At 38.7% G+C, this 23,799-nt stretch overlaps 2 protein-coding genes across 2 annotated transcripts; one reads left to right on the forward strand and one right to left on the reverse strand.

Moving 5' to 3' along the window:
- Nucleotides 1-546: 546 nt before the first annotated feature.
- usp4 (ubiquitin specific peptidase 4 (proto-oncogene)) lies at nucleotides 547-19,396 on the forward strand. The gene is made up of 22 exons (XM_056253742.1): nucleotides 547-719; nucleotides 2,194-2,321; nucleotides 5,338-5,468; nucleotides 5,829-5,955; nucleotides 6,170-6,315; nucleotides 6,422-6,483; nucleotides 6,654-6,797; nucleotides 7,022-7,139; nucleotides 7,340-7,513; nucleotides 7,613-7,771; nucleotides 8,197-8,421; nucleotides 8,504-8,587; nucleotides 8,961-9,055; nucleotides 9,501-9,683; nucleotides 9,774-9,994; nucleotides 10,120-10,344; nucleotides 10,490-10,560; nucleotides 12,449-12,564; nucleotides 12,661-12,810; nucleotides 18,355-18,458; nucleotides 18,794-18,882; nucleotides 19,051-19,396. The coding sequence occupies exons 1-22, from the start codon at nucleotides 571-573 to the stop codon at nucleotides 19,171-19,173; spliced, it is 3,024 nt and encodes a 1,007-aa protein (XP_056109717.1). The 5' UTR covers nucleotides 547-570; the 3' UTR covers nucleotides 19,174-19,396.
- Nucleotides 19,397-21,661: 2,265 nt separating this feature from the next.
- On the reverse strand, nucleotides 21,662-23,557 carry gpx1b (glutathione peroxidase 1b). Its single transcript, XM_056253743.1, has 2 exons — nucleotides 23,279-23,557; nucleotides 21,662-22,299 (listed from the first exon to the last, which is right to left on the reverse strand). Exons 1-2 carry the CDS (start codon nucleotides 23,498-23,500, stop codon nucleotides 21,949-21,951), a joined length of 573 nt encoding a protein of 190 aa, XP_056109718.1. The 5' UTR covers nucleotides 23,501-23,557; the 3' UTR covers nucleotides 21,662-21,948.
- Nucleotides 23,558-23,799: the final 242 nt, after the last annotated feature.

The raw sequence follows: 23,799 nt of genomic DNA on the forward strand, positions 1-23,799 counted from the left end.
TTTTTTTCCTACTATGGAAGTCAGTGGGTGCCGTCCGTGAACTGTCTGGTTAAAAACATTCTTTAAAATATCTTCTTTTGTGTTCAAAAGATGAACTCATACAGGTTTGGAACAACTTGAGGGTGAGTAAGTGCGGCTCTGAGTAAGTGATGAGATGATGACAAAAGTAAAAATGTTGGGTTAACTAGCCTATCCCGTTCAGACTGGTTTTGTGAACCGGTTCAACTGATGCATCGAAAAGATCCGACCATTCAATTTAAAGCTCAATATAACAGAAAATAATTTCAGGAACAATGTGACAAAAAGGTCCTCTCGGTCAAAACTTGTTATAGCGGCTGACAGGAATAAATAAGCTGTCAGGGATGCGGACACAAATCTGTTTATCTTTCCAGAGCCCTAACTTTTAATGAAGGACGGTAAAATGTATTTGAATTATCCACCGCACCTCCTTCATGTAACTACTATTCGAGTTCGGCAGCCTAGTAGGCGCGCTCCCTCTAGCGCTGCGCGTCCCCTGTATACTTCAGCGCGCTCGCGATTACTGCGGGTTCACTCGCTAGTAGCTACACGATGGCGGAGGGAGGCGGACCCGAGTCGGGTACCGCTTCGGACCCTGACGAGAAGCCGGTGATCACACAGACACCAGTACCGTCCACCGAGAGTCAAAAGCAGAGCATCGGTACACTGCTGAAAACGCCACTTCGAAAGGGAGACGAATGGTAAGAGGTTTTTAAATAAAGCCGAAATCAAGGAACGCTTGTCGGCATCAGCTCAGGCCTACTGACGGAGACACCGGCTGCCGGAAATCCCTTCACTAGCTGGGCTGTGGACAACCACCTGCTTCGCTAACACCCATAAACTAACATACTCTCATTATTATCAAGGCAGTGTACACAGCAAGCATGCGTTTTAATATAATAAAGATTTAACACTATTTATGTCGGTTAGAAAACGAGGAAGCTGTCTTGTAGCTAGTTAGCACAGATTAACCAGCCGTAGCTTTTATATTTCACCTCAACTGTCCAAGTTCTTCTGCTTAAATGTCTACTTTATGTAATAATAAGACGGTTTCAGACACGTTAGTAGCCGAAGGGTTGGTAAATAAACGCAACCACCCCGTTGTCGGTTATCAGTTCTCTGATAACAGCGTCAGGGATGTAAGGCACTTCATTAGCCGAGGCTAGTTAGCCAGGCTAGTTTGTGTTTCATTGCCGAGTTAGGTGTTATTTTCTGTCAGACGTCAAACTTATTTTTGAGGAACTGTCAAACTAGATTAAAATTACTGTCCAACTTCTCCCTGTGAAGTTGTGGAGAAGACTAAGCTACCTAAACGAGTATTACAGTAAGGCAGTGCTTTGTCATGGCCTCTGGATAACACCCAGTCACTCACAATGTTGTTTGCCAGTAGAAGAGTTTATGACACTGATATTAAACACACACACAAAATACATCTGGAATTAATGGAGCTTAAATGGCAAACACATATATACAATATTTAGCCTGTAAACCCGTTAGTATATGAAAGTATTTGGTCAGGATAACCTGTCCACTTTTATTTTGAAACTGTGTGTAAGAAGAGACTAGTGACTCATTTGAATGGACATTTAAGTTTCAGTAGGATTAAAAGTACTTTCAGTATATAGACTTTTACTAAAACTAATTAATTTAATCAAGCAAGTAACTACTTGTGTTGTTAGTTAAGGTCACTTAACTCTTTTTATTTCAAAAAGTTCATTAATTATGAAGCTCTATCTAAAAATAAAGGCTAGTTTGCCCCATATTTTTCTCCAATGCTCAGTCTTTTCATTGAATTTAAAAGATGTTAGACGGAAAGTTATGAGAAAGTCATATGTTAGTAAGCAATGACAATTTTGACTTTTGGGTGACCCATCCTTTTTAATTTGGACTTTTGACGTTTATTATCAAACTATAATGTCTGTCCCTTGGCGGAGTGGAATCAAGTGCTAACAAGCTTATGTAGTGGAACAAGTTCCTACTTTGGATGAGATTAAGAAAGACCTTATTGACCTTATTGAATATCCTTATTGACTGCTCTACATTGGTAGATGTGTAACAACACTATAGATATTTACTTTGCAATCAGTTTAGGCCTTACATTTTAGTAGACAAACATATTTATTGTCCTTTTCCCCTGACTTTCACTGATCTCATTCTATTGTTCTACTTGTTTAGGTATTTGATTGACAGCCGGTGGTTCAAACAGTGGAAAAAATATGTGGGCTTTGACAGCTGGGATTTGTACAATGTTGGAGAGCACAATCTGTACCCGGGACCCATTGACAACTCTGGACTCTTTTCAGGTAATGAATGTTGAGTGTTGTGCCTATCTTTGCTTTGCCACACTCTCATAGATGGGTGTTGTGAAAAATGGGTTTATTTTGCCAGCAGTAAAACGTTCTTTTTTTGTTTTGTTATTATAATACTGGAGACTTTTTTTATCAGCTTTTAAAAATATGAATGCTTACTCCATTATGTATGTGAATATCTGATTCAAAGCTGTGTGGGTAATTTAATTTTAAGGTGCTTACAGACAGTGCTGGACTGGGACTAAAAAGTGGCTCTGGAATTTCTGGCACAGAGCGGCCCACGGTACCCGGTCCGCAACACACCAAACATAACACAACTGCTCATTTTGCGCAGAGCAATTTTTAACACCACTTACTACAGGGCTTGACAATAAGGACTGCCCGATGGGCCGGGGCATTTTTGCACATTTTTAAGCCTTGCCAATTTAAATAGGCAAGCGCACGTAGATGCGAAAGTACCCACGTATGAAAAGTTTTGTGCGCAGCAACCGTATGTTCAAAATGAACGAGTACATGAATCCATTTTCCAAACCGTGTTTTTGACTTATCCTGAATCACTACGGTACGCCTATAATAAGTGTTTATATTCTGACTACTTTATCCCGGGGTCGGCTCCGGCTCGCCTGCGGAGTTGCCCAGTGCCTGCGTGACTCGCCATAGACATTAACGGAGAGAAGTAGCTCCGGCTACAATGTTCTTCTGCAAGACACTTGCAGTTTATTTATTAACGAACGTACACGTCACGCGCATTGCACACTGATGGTGAAACGCACCAATTAGGAATTAAGTCATAATAAGTGTAAGTTAAATGTACAGTGTACGACATGTAAAAAAGACAAGAGGCTAACAATGTCAAGATCAATATTTGTGTAGCCTTGGTCACACTGCATCCGTTCCAGGAGCGGTGCGTAGCAGTGCATAGATCGTTTACACACAGAGTCTATTTTTGCTGTGCTGCACGCGCTGAATTAAAGTGACAGCGCATAGTTCTTGGTCAAAATGAGCACAAATTGACGACAATGAATTTAATCATAAATGCATTTAATTAAATAAAATGTAGTAATCTCACCATAAATGCATTTAATTAAATAAAATGTATTAATCTCACCATAAATGCATTTAATTAAATACTACTATTTTTCAGTCAGCTTTTAACTTTTAACTTTTTAATAGTTTTTTTGAGAATATTTGTATTTGATAGTTAAAAGATTAAAACATTTTGCTAACATGAGGTCTTGTGTCACTGTCAGTCTTTTTACATCAGTGCAAAACTATGGTATGCAGATTAAGACCACTATTCATCAGCATGCATTGATTAATCCCATGGCATGTAAAAAAAAAAAAAAGGTGCGACCAAATCATATGCTGGTGCGATCAACTGAGAAAGTTGGTAGCACCAGTGCAACCAGTGGAAAAGTTAGTCTGGAGCCCTGGTAACAGTATACTGGATCCGTGCAGCTCTTAAAGTGACAGCATCCTAATATTCCTGCTTCTGTCTGTTTTTGTGTGTTAATCAAACATAAGACAGAAAAAAACTCTCGCTGCTCTTGACCGAATAACTGTATAAGGATTAATCTGTTTATACAGTAAAGACTATACAGTGATATTTTACATTTGATTACTATTTCTGTACCCTACCTGAAAATCTAGTTAAGACCTAAATGAAAAACCTGAAAAGAACTGTTTATTTCATTTGTATATATTTGTTCTTTTGTGTTTATTTGTGCTATCACTCGTAATTTGACTTTGTTCTTATTTTATTACTGATTGTCTGTAACCATATTTAAAATTTAGGCTATACGAATTAGGTTAGTAGTTTTTGGTGTCATAACCTTATTTATTAAGGTTACATGGATCAAAAGCAACTTAAACAATAACTAGGCCTATTTTATTTAATTTATAACTTTTTTTGTGGTGGGGCCAGTGAAAACTTTGTCAGGGCAAGTAAAAATTTGAACCACTGGCCCAACCTCGCAAGTAGAAAAAAAATCCTAAGTGTTGAGCCCTGTACTAACTTAAAAATATAACAATAAATACATGTAAATGATATTTAATATTTTTTTTAAACTGAATTAAAATAATTTGTGCTTATCTAAATTAATAAATTAATAATAAATAAATAAATAAATGCAATTAGAATAACAAGAGCTGAAATCAGACAAAATCCATCTTTGCACTGCAGAAGTGGTACGGAAGCTGCATTTGAAGTGGCATTTAGATGAATTTACACATACTGTTTACAAATGCATAAATGTAACAATATTGTTTAAAATGAAATATGAAATTGTGGGGAAAAAAATGAAATCGAAAACTAAAACCGCTGGGAAAAGTCCCGGTGCTCCAGATGGCTAGTCCGCCCCTGCTTACACAGTATTTAGTTTTGACATTTCAGTCTTAAAGGGATAGTTCACCCAAAAATGTAATTCTTTACTTTTTCACCCTCGTGTTATCCCCAACTCAACTTTATTTCTTCAGTAGAACACCAAAGGAAATGTTTTTCCTTTCTCTTCCATGAATCCCTATTAACCAGATAATTATTTTAAAATAAAAAAAATATTTTCATTTAATTTTTTTTTCTAAATGATTCGTTCATGAATCGGATTGATCTGATTCTTGAGTTTAGTTCACTGACTCAATTATAGTCAAATATACTGACTAATTTCTTGAGTTAACAGCACACTGGAGGGGAAGATTGACAATTGAATAATTACTTAAATTGATGTTTATCACCCAAAGCTATCATGTTACTTTGGAAGACTTGGAATATAGTTGTGTAGGCATTTTTATTGGTGCTTTTCATTCTTTTTGAAGCTTGAAATCTCCTTCCAAAGCGACAAGTACATTTTCCAAAATCTGTCCTTTGTGTTTTATTGAAGGAAGGAAGTTTTTCACATTTTCTTCATGATTTTCTTAGCCTAGCATGGCTTATTCTGTTTGATAATACAGTGTAGTGTGTTAAAGGGTTCTAATGTGTTCTAAGGTGATTTCCCCTTTTCTCTCTGTATCATAGATCACGAGTCCCAGACGTTGAAAGAGCATCTCATAGATGAGTTAGACTATGTTTTAGTGCCTACAGAGGCCTGGAATAAGCTGGTCAGCTGGTATGGCTGTCTGGAGGGTCAGAAACCCATCATCAGAAAGGTTCCCCCTATTTCTTTGTTTTGCTCTGTTGCTTTGTGTCTTTCTTTATTTGTGATGCATTGCTCATAATGTAGCATTAATTACAAATTTTGCTTGCTATTTAAAATTTTATGATTTTCAGATTGTGGTAGTCTCTTTCTTTTTATGTTCCTTTTTGATGCCTTTATTTACCCATGTCTGATATAAATGAGTGATTAACACAGGCAGAGTTACATGGTTATATTATTTTCATGTGGTAATTGCATTGAAACAGTTACACAGTTAATGATTTATTTAAGGTATGTTGAGTTGAGATGCTTTGAATGCTTTTCTTTTGCTATGTCTTGAGTGTTAATTGTTTTTTGAAAACGTGTTTTCCAGGTTGTTGAACATGGAATGTTTGTGAAGCACTGTAAAGTGGAAGTGTATTTGCTTGAGCTGAACTTATGCGAAAATGACAACATGGAAAAAGTTGTCACCCGCCATTTCAGCAAAGCAGACACTATAGGTATGAGATTCATAAGAAAATATCAGTAGTATTTGCATCACTGATTTTATCCATTATCACAGTCAATGAAAACTAAAACTGTTCATTCATTTTAATTGTTTACAGCTATTATCAGCAGCTCTGCATGTGTTTTTCCTTTCAGTTCAAACTGAAAATTGCTCTTATAAAAATTGGGCAGCTGTCTACATTTATTTATGTTTTTTTTTCCCTCTAGATACTATTGAGAAGGAAATGAGGACTTTATTTGACATCCCATCTGAAAAGGAAACCCGTCTTTGGAATAAATATATGAGTAACACTTATGAACAACTTAACAAGCTTGACAGCACTGTACAGGACGCAGGGCTTTTTCAGGGGCAGGTAAACCATTATGCTTTATTCCATTCCAGTTGTGGTTGGTTTGAGGCTGATTGACATTTTCAGAGGGTTTATGAATTCACATCATCAATCTCATCTAATTCCTCAGGTGCTTGTTATAGAGAAGAAGAATGAGGATGGCACATGGCCCAGACAGACCTGCCATTCCAAGTATGTACATGCAGTTTAGTTTGTTCTCACACTTAAGCACCTTAATGTTAAAAAGCTGCTAGTTTCAGAACTGGATTAGTTTTATTAGTTAATTATTGGGAGTTTTGTTTTAATTGTGTTTCTAAAATTGCTTTGAATAACCCTAACATAATTCTTTGATTTATGCCTAGGTCCAGTACTTCCACCTCTCGGAATTATACAACCTCCCCAAAACTCTCTTCGAACTCATCTGCTACCATATCCTCCACAATAACAAATGGGGATAGCAATAGCAACTCTGGCTACATGCTGAACAACAGTACTTCTGGTAACAGGTCAGCTTGAACATTTTATAACATAAAACTATCTCAAATTACTCCACAGTTAGTTTAGTTCCTTACTGAGAGAATTTAAACCGAGAACTGAAACAAGGTTTCAGTTCAAGGTCAGGTTTCCTGTATTCAGCATTTGGTTGACCGATTGTGGTGGTCTAAATAGGTTTAAATTGTGCTGTTAACTCATAGTCAATGTCTTTGCTAACCCACCATATCTGTTGCAGATTGGGAAGTTATAACTCCTACAGCTCCTCTTACAGTTACAGAGAATCTGCCGCTCAACCAGGTCTCTGCGGTCTGAGCAACCTGGGCAACACCTGCTTCATGAACTCTGCCCTCCAGGTACTCAAGTGCATATGCATTGCATGTTTTGAAATCTAAAATTTGCTTTCTTTGCTCATGGGCACTTGGTTCAGCTGGTGACCGTCAATAGAAAAAGATGGGCCCAGATGGTGTAGTTATGACATCTAGCAGTTAGCTAGATCATGCTAACCAGCCAAACCCTTATTCCTTGATTAAGACAATTTTCCTTTTAATTCCAGTGCCTGAGCAATACTCCCCCTCTGACGGAATATTTCCTGGAGGACCGGTATGAAGCTGAGATCAACCGGGAAAATCCATTAGGGATGCGAGGGGAGATTGCAGAGGCCTACGCAGATCTGGTCAAACAGACGTGGCTTAGTCGGAGCAGTTACGTGGCTCCACGCACTTTTAAAGTGAGTGAATCTGTGTTTGATAAGTTACTCTGGAAGTCAATTTACATTTCCAACACACACCCTTAATTTGAATGTTAAGTTTCTCCTCTCTCTGTTCAGACCCAGGTGGGTCGGTTTGCCCCGCAGTTCTCAGGGTACCAGCAACAAGACTCTCAGGAGCTGCTGGCCTTTCTGCTAGACGGCCTACATGAGGACCTTAACCGTGTTAAGAAGAAGCCTTACCTGGCCCTGAGAGATGCTGAGGGACGGCCTGATGAGGTAAACCTCACATCATGATGTGTAAACCACAACAAGACATGCATTTTAGTTAACAACCAAATTAGAAGTAGTCAAAACGACCAGGATAAAGCTATAGTGCTGCACAAGTGAAGCCAAAGCATTTTGATGGCCTCTGGTGGCTGGTTGCAGTATAGGCCATAAACCTCACCCTCTCCATGTAATCGAATGTGACACAAGACCCAATTAACACTTCTAATAATTTTTTTACAAAGATTTTTTGTCATTTTTTGTAAGCTCTAATCACGCAGATGTATGTGCAAGTGTTCATTGTTCCAATAAGTTTAAATTTAGTTAGTTATTTGATGCTGTAAAAACGGGATGTGACGTCATGATTGACAGCTGAAAAATTTGGCCCTTAAACTGAAGAATGTTGCTTGACTTGTGGGTATCTCATTTGTCTGTAGATTGTAGCTAAGGAAGCATGGGCGAATCACCGGTTGCGGAATGATTCCATTATCGTGGACATCTTCCATGGCTTGTTCAAATCTACACTGGTCTGCCCAGAATGCTCCAAAGTTTCCGTTACCTTTGACCCCTTCTGCTACCTCACGCTGCCCCTGCCCATGAAAAAGGATCGCACTATGGAGGTGTTCCTGGTCCGCACTGACCCGCAGTTCAGACCCATGCAAGTAAGACCCGTTTTCCTGAAAACACTCAGGCACAGGTTTTAGTTCAAGATGTGGGCTAAAAGATCCATTTGTTATCTTCCAGTACCGTGTAGTGGTTCCCAAAATGGGTGTTGTAGCAGACCTGTGCAGTGCTTTGGCCAAGCTATCTGGACTTCCTTCAGAGAATGTAAGACTTTTTCTGTTCCTAGCATTTCAACCTAACAATTACCATTCCATTATTTATGATTCTTGAAGAGATAGTTCTCTTAAAAATAGAAAAACCCATATAGCTTTCTTGAAATAAAGCATGTAGATTTTAGGGTCTTTTTTCTTTTGGAGTTTGAGAGGACTAGATTACTGTATTCTTGGATTTAAGTGGAAAAGAGCGTTTCACTTTGTTCCATAAAAAAAGAAGTCATGAATTTGAGGCAAAATAAGGTTGAGTAAATGATGTCTGTTTTCACTTCTGGATGAAAAATTTCTACTTGTGTCTTTATAACATTGGCTTAAAGTTATAGTGGACAGTCTGAGACTTAGTATTCCTGCTTTGACTCTTCTAGATGGTTGTGGCAGATGTTTACAATCACAGATTCCACAAAATCTACAAACGGGATGACGGTCTCAATCAAATAATGGAGAAGGATGACATTTTTGTGTAAGCCATCTCTTAAATTCTAATTACCAATACCGTTCAAAAGTTTGGGGTCGGTAAGATTTTCAATGTTTTTAAAATAAGTCTCTTATGCTCACCAAGGCTGCATTTATTTGATCATAAATAAAGTAAAAACCGTAATATTGTTGAAATTTTATTTATTTTACTTTTTTTTTCATTGAATACATTTTATTTACTGGCAACATTTTATTTTATTTGATGGCAAAGCTGAATTTTCAGCAGCCATTAAGTTCAAAAGAACAGCATTTATTAGAGATGGTGTTTTTTTTTATAACATCTTACTTACTGATTAAAAAATCTTACTGACCCTAGACTTTTGAATGCTTATGTTTGTTCATCGAGTTGTATTACATACTGTAGGTTTTGCCAGTTCAGCTGAGTGTGTTTTGGTTAGTGGTCTTTTACTGATTGTGTCTTTGTGGTTTAGTTATGAGGTGTTAGAGGAAGATAGTGAGAGGATGAACCTGCCAGTGTACTTCAGAGAGAGGCATGCTAAGCACAGTGGAGGCTCTTCAGGCACAATGCTCTTTGGCCAGCCTCTCCTCATAACCGTCCTGCGCCACAACCTCACCGTGGATACCCTCTATGAGCGCGTGCTGGAGAGGATCGGGTTGGTATTCTGCTTTATTGGTCTATTCTAATGTTACATTGATTCTTTCATTTCACACTTGGTTGACATTTTTATTCTCTTTTGTTTTAGGCGTTACGTTAAACGTTCACAGGGAACCATTACAGACAGCAGAGCATCTGCCTCAGCCACATCGTCTAGCAGCAGCCAATCACCAGAATGCCTCGCTTCAGTGTCCACTCACAGCACAGGGCTGAGTAGCTGCAGCAGCCCAGTTTCAGATGGAGCTTCCTGCAGCGCTGGATCCAATGGCAGCAACCACTCCAGCAACGGCCCCAATGGAGTCTGTGATGGTAGGACACTCCAACTTGTTATAGAGCTCCCAAATGCTGTATTCATAGTCATCCATTTTAGATTTTTTTTTATCCCCCCCAGACATCTGACACAGGTCTGATTTTGTTGTATGCATGTGTCTTAGGTGATGAGGAAGCCATGGACCACCAGGAGAGTCCAGAACCAGAAAACAGCCACTCAGACACTGTGGATGGAGAGGAGGATTCTGAACCAGAGAATGGGCCCAATAGCAGCGGTGGAAAATCATTTACTTCTCGGCCAAAACTCTTTTCTTTCAGCATGGTCAATTCCTACGGCACAGCCAACATCAGTTCTCTCCCGTTTGATGGAAATCTCCTAAAGCTCACAAGTAACTATCACAGTTTTTACATTTCATACAAAAAATGAATCAGGTGAATTATTAAATGTGAAACACGTTTTTGTCTAATGTTAACTCTTTAGGATCACTTGCATTATATCCTCAAGTCAAAACTGATAGATATGCTTTTCTACAGCTCACTCAACAGTAGCCATTGATTGGGACTCAGACACGAAGAAGCTATGCTACGATGACCAGGAAGCTGAGGTAATGATCTCCATTCCGCTAACTGTTCAAAACCACACAACTTTTTAAATGTTCGGGGCCAGTAAGATTTCTTTTATGCTCAACAAGGCTGCATTTATTTGGTAAAAAATATAAATGGTAATATTGTGAAATATTACAATTTAAATAACCAATTATGCTTTAAACATTTTTTTTTTGTGATTTTGGGGTCTGCTAGAACAGGATTTCATGCTTGAATGTTAAAAAAAATATTATTCTTCCCAATCTATCAGTAACGCTCTGGGGTGCTCTTCCCAAAAGCATCGTTAGCCAACTATGGAAAAAATATTCTCTGTGATTTTAGTCCTGTCCGAATGTGACATCTCAGTAATCATAACGGACAATGTCAGTAAAGATTACGGAGACTTTTACCTTCAGTAAAAAGGTCCGGAAAAATGACCTCAGTGTACCAAACCAATCCTGTGCGAATAGACCCGCTGTAAATATGTACGGAAATATTTAGTCATTTCCTGTTTAAAAGTAGTTTTCCGCGGTTTTTCCAAGTATGGAGACGGTTGAAAAAGCATTCAGTTGCGTTCTAGACGCTGGGACAAGTCTGTGTCAAAACTCAAGTGTTTTCCACATACCATTCAGATCAGAAAGAAGATCGAAAGCATTTGTTAGAGGCACGAAACATCTTTTAGCATTAGGTAAGTGCCTATTACCAACACAATCCAATCTGAAGTTAATTAATACATCGTTCGACCGGACATAACTGTTACCATTATATATATATATAGGTTATATGTGTTTGCGAACGTGATATCAGGAGATAACGTAATACGTACATGACGACAGGAGGGTGACGGCGATGCGCAAATCTAATTACCCCTCCCACTTCTGCTAGTTTTACTGAGATATCTTATCCCGTGCGAATTGTCCATTAATATTTCAGACTAGGGATGCTCATTTCGGTTAATTTTCCCGACTGACAACCGCCACTCGTTATCCGATTATTAACCGTTAACTGATAAGAGTATAATAGCCTATTGAATTAAATAAAAATTAAATTGACGAGTGTCTGTGACCCGTTAAAAACAGAAATATCCCGGGAATACAGAGATAACGTCTCGCCAGAGTGGCCAGCTTCAGGAAGCGACTTTCATGTGCTTGTGGATGTTTGCTTCACAAGTGATATTGCATTGTACTTGTAACTACTACTGTAATTTAATACCGCGTAGCATATTTTGCAACTTGCAAGTAACTTTGTCGTCCTTTCTGTCGAAATGGTCCCACACAGTACTTCTTTTCGCTCGCTTCATTTTGCTTGCTCAGTGAAATATGTCTGTAGGCACGTGTGGTTGCACGTGTTGACGCGCCCTGTGAGTTAACAAATATAGGCTATATATATATATATATTTTTTTTTTAACCATGCCGCAAAATAAAAAAATAAAAAATAATATATATATATATTTTTTAACTGATAGTATTAATCAGTCAAAATGTTTACTTTTGGTTAATGGTTAAACGGTCAATATGAGTATCCTTATTACAGACGTCCTGTGGTAAAATTACATTTCTCCATCTACCCTTGTAAACTTATTCCTGTCGGAATAGGGCTTTTGCGCTTTGCAACTTTGCAGACCCTTTTTCATGCTCAAACAGTAACATAACACTAAAGTCAGTCCAAAAAAGGTGAAAAAGCATAATATACATTTTCAAAATCGACTAGTTGATGGGTTGTTTAAATGACTAGTTGATTAATTAATGTTGAACAAGTTCTGTGTAATTGGCGTCCAGTGAGATGTGACAGTCATCTGGTCAAAGATTTTTTGTCATAATCCTCACAAAAATGGACTAGTCAACCATCTTTCCTTTTAGCTACCTGTGCTAAGTGTCCTGGGACATTAATGTGAAGTCTCTCCCCAGGCCTATGATAAACATGAGAGTATGCTACATGCTCAGAAGAAGAAGACCACAGTAGCTTTACGAGAATGCATCGAGCTCTTTACTACAATGGAGACCCTAGGAGAACATGACCCCTGGTGAGGATCCCCTGCTTTCCAAGGTCAAATGTTTTACCAAAGTATAACCACATTTAGTGCAGTTGTAATGTGTATGTTTGCTGTGCTCCTCTGTAGGTACTGCCCCACATGTAAGAAACACCAGCAGGCCACAAAGAAGTTTGACCTGTGGTCTCTCCCACGCATTCTGGTTGTCCATCTGAAGCGTTTCTCTTACAACCGCTGCTGGAGAGACAAGCTTGACACGGTCGTGGACTTTCCAATTAGGTAAATCAGTTGTGAGACAACAGCTGCAGATGACAAAATTGAATGACAATCATGATGGATGGATGGAGAGAGATATTTTAATTTAAATAAATATTTATGTACCGTAATTTCCGGACTATTGAGCGCACCTGAATATAAGCCGCATCCACTGAATTAAAATAAATAAATATTTTGAACATAAATAAGCCGCACATGTCTATAAGCCGCAGGTGCCTACCGGTACATTGAAACAAATGGACTTTACGCAGGCTTTAACGAAACACGGCTTGTAACAAAAATAAATAGGCTTTAACGAAACACGGCTTATCACAAAACTAAATAGGCTTTGACGAAACACTGCTTGTAACAAAAAATAAAAAATAGCAGTAAACAGTAGCCTACAAAGAAAGTCATTGGTCACTATCTTCCTCATGTGCACTGAAACCATTGAAGTCTTCTCTTTCGGTGTCGGAGTTGAATAGCCTCAGAATCGCTTCATCCGATATTGGATCGTTTTCATTGTCGCTCTCGTCACTTTCATCCGGAGGCAAATCCCCCGCTGAGCCCTCAACACGCAGCAGTCCAGCCTTTCGAAACCCGTTGATGATAGTGGATTTTTTGACAATGCTCCACGCTGTCAGGACCCACTGGCAGACTTGACCATAAGTTGCTCTTCGCATGCGGCCCGTTTTAGTGAAGGATTTCTCCCCACTTGTCATCCAAGCCTCCCACTGAACACGGAGCGCCACCTTAAATGCACGTTTCACACTGATGTCGTGTGGCTGCAAATACTTTGTTGTGCCCCCAGGAATCACAGCTGGAATTGAGTTTGTCCTCTTGATGGCTTCTTTCACCGAATCTGTTATGTGGGCCCTCATGCTGTCCAAAACGAGCAATGCCTTGTTCCTGTGAAAGAATCCTCCCGGTCGCTTGCCGTAACACTCCGTATGCCATTCATGCACTAGGCTTTCTGTCATCCATCCTTTCTTGTTCACTTTCACAACAATTCCTCTCGGGAATTTTTCTTTTGGCATCGTTGTGCGTTTAAAAATCACCATCGGTGGAAGCTTTTCTCCCGATGCCGTGCAGCTCAGAACACAGGTGAAGTGCGTTTTTTCATGCCCAGTTGTTTTCAGCGTGACGGATGATTCGCCTTTCCTGTTGACAGTCCGAGTGAGAGGCAGGTCAAATGTCAGAGGAACCTCATCCATATTTATGATGTCGTGCGGGCCAATGGAATGCTCCGCTATCTTTGCATCAGTGAATTTGTGGAAGTTTGAAACTTTTTCCTCGTAGTCGGGAGGGAGCTGCTGACACAGACTCGTCCGTACCCTGATGGACAGTCCTTTACGTCTCATAAATCTGAGACACCTCGATGGTCCACCTCTAAAATCCTCAAACTTCATTGCAGTGGCGATTGTTTTGGCTTTCAGTCGGATCTGCACAGTTGAAACACCTCGGCCGTCTGGTCTCTGTGTGTTGACCCAGTCTTCAAGCTCATTTTCTAGATTGGGCCATCTGCTTTTCTTCCCTCTGAAAGCTTTAGTCGTCTTTTTGCACTGAGTCAATTCCTCACGCTGCTGTTTCCATCGTCTTATCATCGACTCATTAAGACCAAGCTCCCGTGCAGCAGCTCTATTTCCTTTTCCAACAGCCAGATCAATCGCCTTCAACTTGAAAGCCGCATCATATGCATTTCTCCAAAAAATTGAAAGCGGGAAAAATCAATATATTAGCCGCGTCATTGTTTAAAGGTTGTGTCAGCGATTTCAGGCCCAAACATAAATGATCACATTCATCTATTCTTTCCTAACGATCCGCTAGCTGCCCGCCCCATAAGCAGGCTGTCAATAAACCGCGTCTCTGTAGGCAGCCTAGGCTCTGAGATCTGCACACAAAAACAAATGGGTACAACCACCACTCAAAACCAAAATAAACAGTGTTCCAACCAATCACCGACAGGGGCGGGTTTTGCGCTCGTGCACGGCGTCTGCACACGAAGTCAGAGCTGAAGAACGGACCAGATACAGTGAACATGGAAGAGGCAATCCCCAAGAAGAGAAGGAGGATTAGGGCGAGGGAAAACCGTCGTTATTCGTTAAAGAAACGAATAATAATTTGGAAGGCTTTTGAACGGTGGAGAGAGCTTAAAGATTTGAACATTTTTAAATCGGACGCTGAGGTTGCACTGTTTCTTCTGGACAGCTTCTAGTGCTGACTTTTTCAGATGTGAACTGTGTGTGAAAATATCCTTTAAAAAATATGAGTGAAGCTCGACTAAACTTGGATAGCTCTAGCGAATATCAGATTGTAGGGATTTAGGCCCCGTTTACACGATGGGAAAACGCAGATATTTCTCTGCGTTTTGCCCTCTCATTTACACGAAAACGCCGTTTTTATCACAGAAAACGATTATTTCTAAAAACTCCGGCCAAAGTGGAGATTTCTGAAAACGCCGGTTATGTGTTGCCGTGTAAACTGGGAGAAACGGGGTTTTAGGTTCTCTCTTGTCGATTCTGAGGATTTTGATTGGCTTGCATGGCTTTATCCTTTCTACCTACACTGCCGCCCATAGGTTTGGCATAGTTATGATGGCGCTCGACGGCGTATTTATGCGGGTGTGTGCACGATGTTATTTTTGAAAACGGAGAGGGGGAAAATATTCGTTTCTCTAAATACCCGGCTATGTGTAAACGTAGCCTTAGTGTGTGAGTTACGTTTGTTATGTGTCTACTTTGATATGTCTAGCCAACACATTGTACTATTAGCAATAACACTAGCCTACGTTCAGGACTAACGTTAGCCGAATAATAATATTAAGCTGTTATAATATTATTCCAGATTGCTGTTGTTACCATGAGTTTTCCCCATAACGTTAGATCTGTAGCTATATGGCTGATTCTGGTACGTTTTATAATACTGCTGCTTCCAGTGAAGCACCAGCAAAAAAAAACGATTCTGTTAGCTGGGAGAAAAGCTGGAAGCTAGATATGTAGTTGATAACATAATGTTCATGCATACAAAGTAAAAAAAATTAAAAACATTTTCTGCATTAGCCTATTTTAGAATACACAATATTGAAAGTGCAAGTAACAGATATTATATTTACTTGGTTATAAAATTATGTTAGAAAAACAACTATAATGACTTACCCAGCAGAATAAGCCATCATTGAGGTAGAACGTCAATCTGAATATCGTTTGTTTGTCGCTTTAAGAAATGCGCGTGCATGATCCTTTTTTTTTCATGATGCACGAAACGGGAGGGAGGGGGCGAGCTAACTTGGTTTGTTTGGGATCTCGCTTCAAACACAAACAGAAGTGACGTCACCCACAATCGCTGATACAACCTTTAAGCCGCGAGGTTCAAACCGTGGGAAAAAAGTTGCGGCTTATAGTCCGGAAATTACGGTAATATATGGTGTTCATTCTAAATTATATAATAGCTTAAAGGTTCTGTATGCAACTTTTTTACTCTACTAAAGCATAAAAATACCATAATATGTTTGCAGATATTTAGGAAACATGCTAAGTTCACATACTAGTTTCTCTGAAAAACACTTCTACAGCCAGTTATTTTACTTATTGTTTTACACGTTCTGTGTTGTCAGTCGGGTTTTGTTTTGGCCAGTGTGATCTCGCCCACTGCCTGTTCACCCAATAGTATTTCGACACCCCTTGGAAACGAGCAAACAAACTGGTCAGAGATTGCAGATTCCACGCAACCTAAAAAGCCTCGATATCCATCTAAAAATCTCTATGAACGAGAGCATATTAAAATGCGGATAAATCGACTCATTAACTTAGTCTGTAAGTCTCATCTGTTTTCGTCGTCAATTGCGCTCGCTCCTGTTGCGTGTCCTCAGACTAAACGCTCACGCGGGTTGCCAGTTTGAGGAGGAGGGGGCGGGGAGACAACGGTCTCTGATATTTGAATTTGGACTGCAGACTGTCTTCTTACAGACAGCACCTTTAAAGCGTGTAATCATTCTCTAAAGAGCATGGGATTTGTCCCTTAAATTATGACTCCAGTGTGTGCCCTCTTTATGTAAAGCGCCTGTGTTAATTTCCCACCAGATGGCGCCAAATTCTCTCCTCACCCACACAGAAATAGGTTTTCATTGTCTTAGGCCAGTTTCGGGATGGCATCTGACTTCAGGTGTACATTTGTATTAGTACTTTTTTTTCATTATAAGTTCATTTTAGTTATAATGTAACATTAATTTGTTGCATACAGAATATGGACACTTCAGATACGAACAATGCCACACTTTTGGGCTATTTGTTTTTCTCGCCATGATATTTGCCTTGAGCCTTTGGCATTCATCCCATTTGGGTGCTCTAGGTCATCTCACTGAACAGGAAGCAGGAAAGAGTGCACAGAATTCAGGTGCATTGCATCAGGTGTCAGTTTCTGGGAAGCTGAGTCATGCTTGCCTGGACAGACAAACCCATCCATTGTTCATTGTGGTAAATGGAGTAGACTAACATAGTACTAGTAGTCTAGTACATGGATGTATTGATAAAAAAAAATGTGGTTGAAATGTAAAATAATCAATTCCAACTGACACTCTTTTCTGTTTGCGATTTCATATTTGGTAGTTTTTTTTTTTTTTTAGTGTTTTGAGAATAGCTTTTTATTTTTATTTTTACTTAAAGCTGCAGTCCGTAGCTTTTTTGGGTTAAAAATTATCCAAAATACCTATTTGAGAAAATGCATAACCAGCCAGTGTTCAAAACTACTTGCTTGCCTTAGCTCGATTCAAAACGGTAAGCTTGTAATGTTTTTAATTCCAGTGGTACTGGTGGATTTCCGCGGGAGATTCGAGCATGTCTTTGCATCATTACGTCACATCTGTACACATAAAGAAGGAGTCTCGGCTAGTAGGCTATATTGCGTGTGAGGATGCTTGGAGATTTATAGCCTTTTCTCACAGCACTTGATATAATTAAACTTATCAATTTGATGGCGGATCCAGAAAGGTTCAAACGACAATCACCAGTGACAACAGATTCACCCGCTGTAAAATGCAAAAGACTTCGTTCGGATTTCGGAGTGGCTACAGAGAAAGAGACTGCAACCGGACCCATGCGAAAACAAGGATGCATATCGGAAGGACATTAAATGTAGTCACGCAATGCTGATGTTATTAACATTAACAATTTGAGAACAAAGTATAATTTGCACGGTTTTGCGTGATATGATAAGCGATCGTTAGATTTAATCAGCGCGATTTACTGCAATGTCAGAACCAGAGCAAAAGTGGATGTTACTTGCTTATTCAGATGACATTTTCCGGTGAAAATTCTTATGTTGGTCATACTTCCAAAAAGAATAATCTGTGATTGCGAATGCCAGTATCCACACCGGCGTGGCGACTCACAGCTGCACACTCTCCTCAAACATTGTTCATCCGCGCTGTGCCGTGCCGAGGCACAACTCACGTAAAGTTGATAATTCCGCGAATGACTGCAATTGCAGATTTCGAACAGAGATGGCGACAGAGGAAAAACTGGAATTTTGATATTTTCATGTTTTTAAATGAATGTTAACTTTCTTACACAGGGACTTGAACATGTCAGAGTTTGTTTGCGACCCCAAAGCTGACCCATATGTCTATGACCTCATTGCTGTTTCCAACCATTATGGAGGAATGGGTGGAGGCCACTGTAAGTCATTCTTACTGCTTGTCTTCCATTATTTCATAACTCTTAGTGAAATCACATCCTATCTATTGTCCTTTATCTTTTTAATCTTTCTTTTGCAATTATATCGATACATAACTGGCCAAGTCACAGGTTGTGTCAGCAGCCTTTTATTTGCCCTTTATCACTTATTCCTTTCAACTCCGATATCTCATGTTTGATAGATTTCTACAGAAACGTTAACACCGAGTTGATCATTTACATCTTTGTCATTGTATTGCTGCCTGGAAACGATAATTTAGTTTGTTTTGGATTACGCAAGTTCAGCGGTTGAGCAATACGTTTCATTCATCTTGCAGACACGGCATACGGCAAGAACAAGATGGATGGAAAATGGTATTACTTTGACGACAGCAGTGTGTCTGCTGCTACTGAGGATCAGATTGTGGTGAGACTCTTTAAACTTCTACTCTTTCCCTTTTATTAAAATTTGCCATCCTTTCCAGACTCATTAAGCATTCCTGTGGTTAATGAATCTCAAGGAGACATTGTTGTCCCATAAAGGAATTGGCGGTTTGTACACTGACTCAAAATTGTCTCTTTTTGTTCTCCACAGACTAAAGCAGCCTACGTGCTTTTTTACCAACGTAGAGACGCAGACACACCTTCCAAATCCACCCCCTCCGCATCACTAGGCGGAGCTTCAGAGACCCCGGACGACCACATGGACACCAACTGATTTTCTTTTAGTCTTTCAAGGACTGGCACTGAAACAAAAACTACATAAAGATGAAATCAACAATGCATCGACGCACATCCCTGGCTACTTCAGTGACTATTAAAGGCTCACAAACAGGCCCTCTGTTTTTAGCTTTATTTTATTTTATTTTATTTCACACATGCGTCTTTATCAAGAGCCAAAAAAGAATATTAATAATAAATAAAGAGAATTTTAGTTTGAAGCGTGACATGAAAGACTTTATTCTTGGACCTTGATGCCTGCTGATTATAGAAGCTTGTTTCTTTTAGTCTGAAATGAGAATGAGGGTGAAACGGCGAAATAACCTCTCTTTGGACGACATGAATGTTAGGTGAAATAGATCAGGAGAGGGGAAATGCCTAAAAATAGACTATGTATGCAACATTACGCTTCTCTGAAATGTAAAATTATGCCTCTACCCACTCACGTTGGACTCTAGCTATCAGCATCTTGTAACATGTGCCTCCTGTGAAGAATAGACTCTCTGTGTTTAATAACTTAAGCGTGTGGTGACAAGCACAGAGATTCTCTCAGAGATGCTTGCGCTCTTATATTAAATATTGTCTCCAGGTTTCCTTTATCGTGTCACAAGCCACACGTTTTGTTAAATATCCCATGCCGGAGAGTGTTGTCTTGAAATATTTCAATTTCAGAGCTGCTTAACTATATCACAATGTTAGGTTTATTATCATGATGTTTATTTAGGGCGAGGCTGATCTCTAATATATTCACACACAGCCTTCACACCCCAAAAACTGTGCAAAGGGGAGCTTAAGAATCAGTGGAACAAGTGAACGTAAGTCACAGTCGTGCCCCAAAACAGTTCCAAAGCATCTCATTTCTGATCTGATGGTTTGTGCTTTAATAATACTCCTTTTTTTTCTCTTTATGGTGGATGTTTCTCTCTAAATGGCTTCAGTCCAGAGAAATATGGAGTCTGCTTGTAACACTTGAACAGGTATATGTACACAACAAAGAGGAACACAAAGAATGGCCATTGTTTTAATTAAGAACAGCCTTAAAGATGCAGCTGTCATTATTACATGAAGGTGTACATTGGGACATCTGCCCTGTGTTTAGATGTGGCATCATGTGTGTCGGATGACAACTCAAGACAAGTGCTTCATGCTGCTAAGAACATGATACACAAAGCATATTCTTTTTCTGTGTGACAAAACAGCATGCAAATTTTGAAATCTGCAAAATAACTATATGGTTGTTCCTGGTGTTTACCTTTCTATGGTATTAGCAGTCACTGACTGGTAAATCCACTGTTGTTATGGAAAAACAGCTATAAAAGTTAGGACTTGAACTGATCATTGACTCAAGCTATCCCCCCTGCAGCTCCTACATCAGTAAAACATCAATTTAAACATTTTGGTTTGTTTTGTAGTTTCATAGACCTTTCTTGCATAGATGTACATTATCATAATCTGGGGCACAGTACATAGTTGCTTTGTGTTCTATTTATCATGCCAAGATGTGCAACACCAGATTTTGATTAAGCCTATTCGAATTGAAAATATAATAAAATGTGGAAGCTCTTATTTCTGTTTTACATTTTGTTTTTTAATAATACTTGCATTCCTATAACTCAAACAGTAGTGTCGCTCTAGCAATGCCAAGGTTTGATTCCCAGGGAATGCAAAAACTGCTAAGAAATGTGTAAACCTTGAATGCAATGTAAGTTGCTTTGGATAAAAAATCTGAATAATGCATAAATGTAATTGAAAAATTATTGGCAGGAAAGACTTGCACATCTAGAGCCAACAGTTTTGAGAGTACATTGGGAAAATGGTATTGATTTTGGCTGATGTAAATAGAAATGGGTGTATATGAATGTTTGAAATGGTTATTTAATAATGTGTGCATTTAGGTATTTTCGTTATGTTTATTGACTAAAAGTCAGGACATCATAAACACTAAGTTTGGAATAATTATGCTTTTGAAAGAAGTCTCTTATGTTCACCAAGGCTGCACTTATTTGATAAAAATACATTAAAAACAGTAATATTATGAAATGTTATTACTATTTAAAAACTGTTTTCTATGTATTTTAAAATGTAACACATTCCTGTGATGGCAAAGCTGAGTTTCCCGCATCATTACTCCAGTCTTCAGTGTCACATGATCCTTCAGAAATCATTCAAATAGACTGATTTGGTGCCCAATTCTTATATTTTAGTTTTTCTAAATGAATAAAAAAAGAGAATTTTTGAATTTAAAGGTCAAGTGCAACTGCTAAACATGTTTGGTCTAGTAACTGCAGTGGGAAATTCTACTCCCAGCTCTCACACCCACACTAGAGATAAGTTTCCACTGGAGCTCATTAATACAGAATGAACCTCTTCAATGCACCTGATGATCAGTACCGTATTACACAACGGACAACACCCTAAAAGTCTGTCTTCCAGTTCTCCCAAGCTAACTGAAGATGAATCGAAAGAAGGAAATCTTGAGACATGAGTAGAAAACAAACACGTTTATTGGTCCAAAATGCATATTGTGCCATACAAGAGCTAAATGAAACTGTTCAGTTAGGACTTTTGCAGGGCATCAGCTGCTCCCCACAGACTAGCATGTTTACAGGAGCATCTTCATGAAGTAAAAGTCCAAACTCAGCAACATCACGCACATGAGAGCACAAACTACCTTGAAAACCTATTGGAGACCCATATAGGTTCAGGTATGCAAGCAGGATTATTATTGATTTATTTTGACACCCGTTTGACCCCTAAACCTTTAAAAGACATTTTAATTGGCTATGCTGAGAAGTTTCTTGATGTCTCCCTCGATGTTGCTGGTCAGGTATCTCCTGCTGAAGCGTTTGAACGGCACTCCATCAGATCCGATAAGAAACTTCTCGAAATTCCAAGTGATGTCGTTTCTGCATATGGGACTCCACACGATAAATTTGGGGTCGTTCATGAAGGTCATTGGGTCATCGTATGGGAATGGAAGTTTCTCCTTGAGGAAGACGAAGAGAGGGTGAGCGCCTTTCCCGTTCACGTCGACCTTCTCCAAAAGCTGAAATTTAGGTTCATAGCCATTGCCTGGACGGACATACTTCAAGGACAAAAGGATCTCTTCATTTTGACAGTTTTCCTAAAATGAAAAGGCAATAGAATCACAAGCTATTTTGGAAATACTTTACAACAACATAGTGAGAATATAATAAAGGGTAAACGGTTAAGTATAGTCATGGTTCTATTCTTGCATTCATATATTAGGATAGGATAGGAGTAAAAATCATACAAATAAGCAGTAGAAAATCTCTAAAGTAAAATGCCTGTTAAACTCAAGGAAATAAAAAAAAACACAACTGTTCACTGTGAGTTTATATTATCACAGGAGCATTAAATAACATTAACAGATACAACTTTTCATTTTAATAATATATTAGTAAATGCAAATTTGCTAAATTTAACTGAGTTTTGATATAACTGAGTTTTGCTTTGGTAATGGAGTCTCTTATTGTTTTAAGAATATATTAACAATAAATCTAAATCTATTATTTAATTTGCTAAATCATTTTTTTTGTTTGAGATATTTATAAAAATAAATTCATTTCTATTTTTGTTGTTGTTATTATTATTATATCTTAAACTAACTTATTGTTTCTCTTTGTACGACAGCTGTCATATTGTTTCTCTTTGTACGACAGCTGTCTGTATGTTTATTGTTCTTTAATTTTTCATTTAAAAATATAGCTTTAAGATCTCCATCCAAGACTATTTGTTTTATAATATTTCACAGATCAGTAGTTAACATCCAAATAAAAAAACATGTGAAAATATGTAAATCCAAATTTATTGATATTTCAAACTTTTTTTATGTAAAGTAACTAATGGTATTTTAAGCATTTTATAATTTACAAATAAATAAGTGTTACTACCATTTACGTATTATTTATTTTATTTTTTTAAATGTAGGCTGCCCTTAGTTTATACAGATAAATCAGCATACATAAAAGAGGTGTAAGACAGACAGCAGGGCATGACAGGTCAAGTGCGCCACAGGCACCTGTCCACTGCAGTGAAGGGCTATTGAATGAATCAGACATGGTGTTGTCATCTATTCTTACCTGATACCCGAACTGATTGCAGGGGACTCCCAGAATCACAAGCCCTTTATCTGAGTAGCGCTCGTGGAGCTCGTTCATCTGGGTGTAATCCCTGGTGGTCGTTCCTCAAAGAGAAGCGACATTCTCGATCAGGACCACCTTACCCTGTAAAGAAGAAAACTTGAACTCCTCTCCTGTGAGGGTTTTTGAAGTGATGTCGTAAAACGATTTTATTCCAGCCATGTTTATTCCAACCCCGATGCCTTGCAACTAACTGGTAAACACACATAGGTATAGATCTAGGAAATAACACAATATAAAACTGTAAACTGAGAGGGCGGTCTGATATGCAGTGACCAATCATTGCAAGACTCTCCACGCCCACCTTTAAATACACGCCCATAGAATATTAGGGAGTGTCACCAAAGTGTTCAGTTTACTATTTTAAGGTTGAAAATGTTTATCTTATTATCTTTCGGCCTGATGACGTGTTATTTGATGTTTTTTGTATTTTTAGACTTATAAAGATAGATATAGTTAAG

Source organism: Rhinichthys klamathensis, unplaced genomic scaffold (genome assembly GCF_029890125.1).
Source record: "Rhinichthys klamathensis goyatoka isolate OS25496 unplaced genomic scaffold, OSU_Roscu_1.1 h1tg000109l_1, whole genome shotgun sequence".
NCBI classification, from domain to species: Eukaryota; Metazoa; Chordata; class Actinopteri; order Cypriniformes; family Leuciscidae; genus Rhinichthys; species Rhinichthys klamathensis.

What these genes read in the sequence shown, in the direction of transcription:
- usp4 (XM_056253742.1), top strand. Translation starts at nt 571, where the DNA reads ATGGCGGAGGGAGGCGGACCCGAGTCGGGTACCGCTTCGGACCCTGAC. An exon ending in CCCCAATGGAGTCTGTGATG is followed by an intron (nt 9,995 to 10,119) that starts GTAGGACACTCC and finishes CATGTGTCTTAG; the next exon opens with GTGATGAGGAAGCCATGGAC. An exon ending in CTAGGAGAACATGACCCCTG is followed by an intron (nt 12,565 to 12,660) that starts GTGAGGATCCCC and finishes GCTCCTCTGTAG; the next exon opens with GTACTGCCCCACATGTAAGA.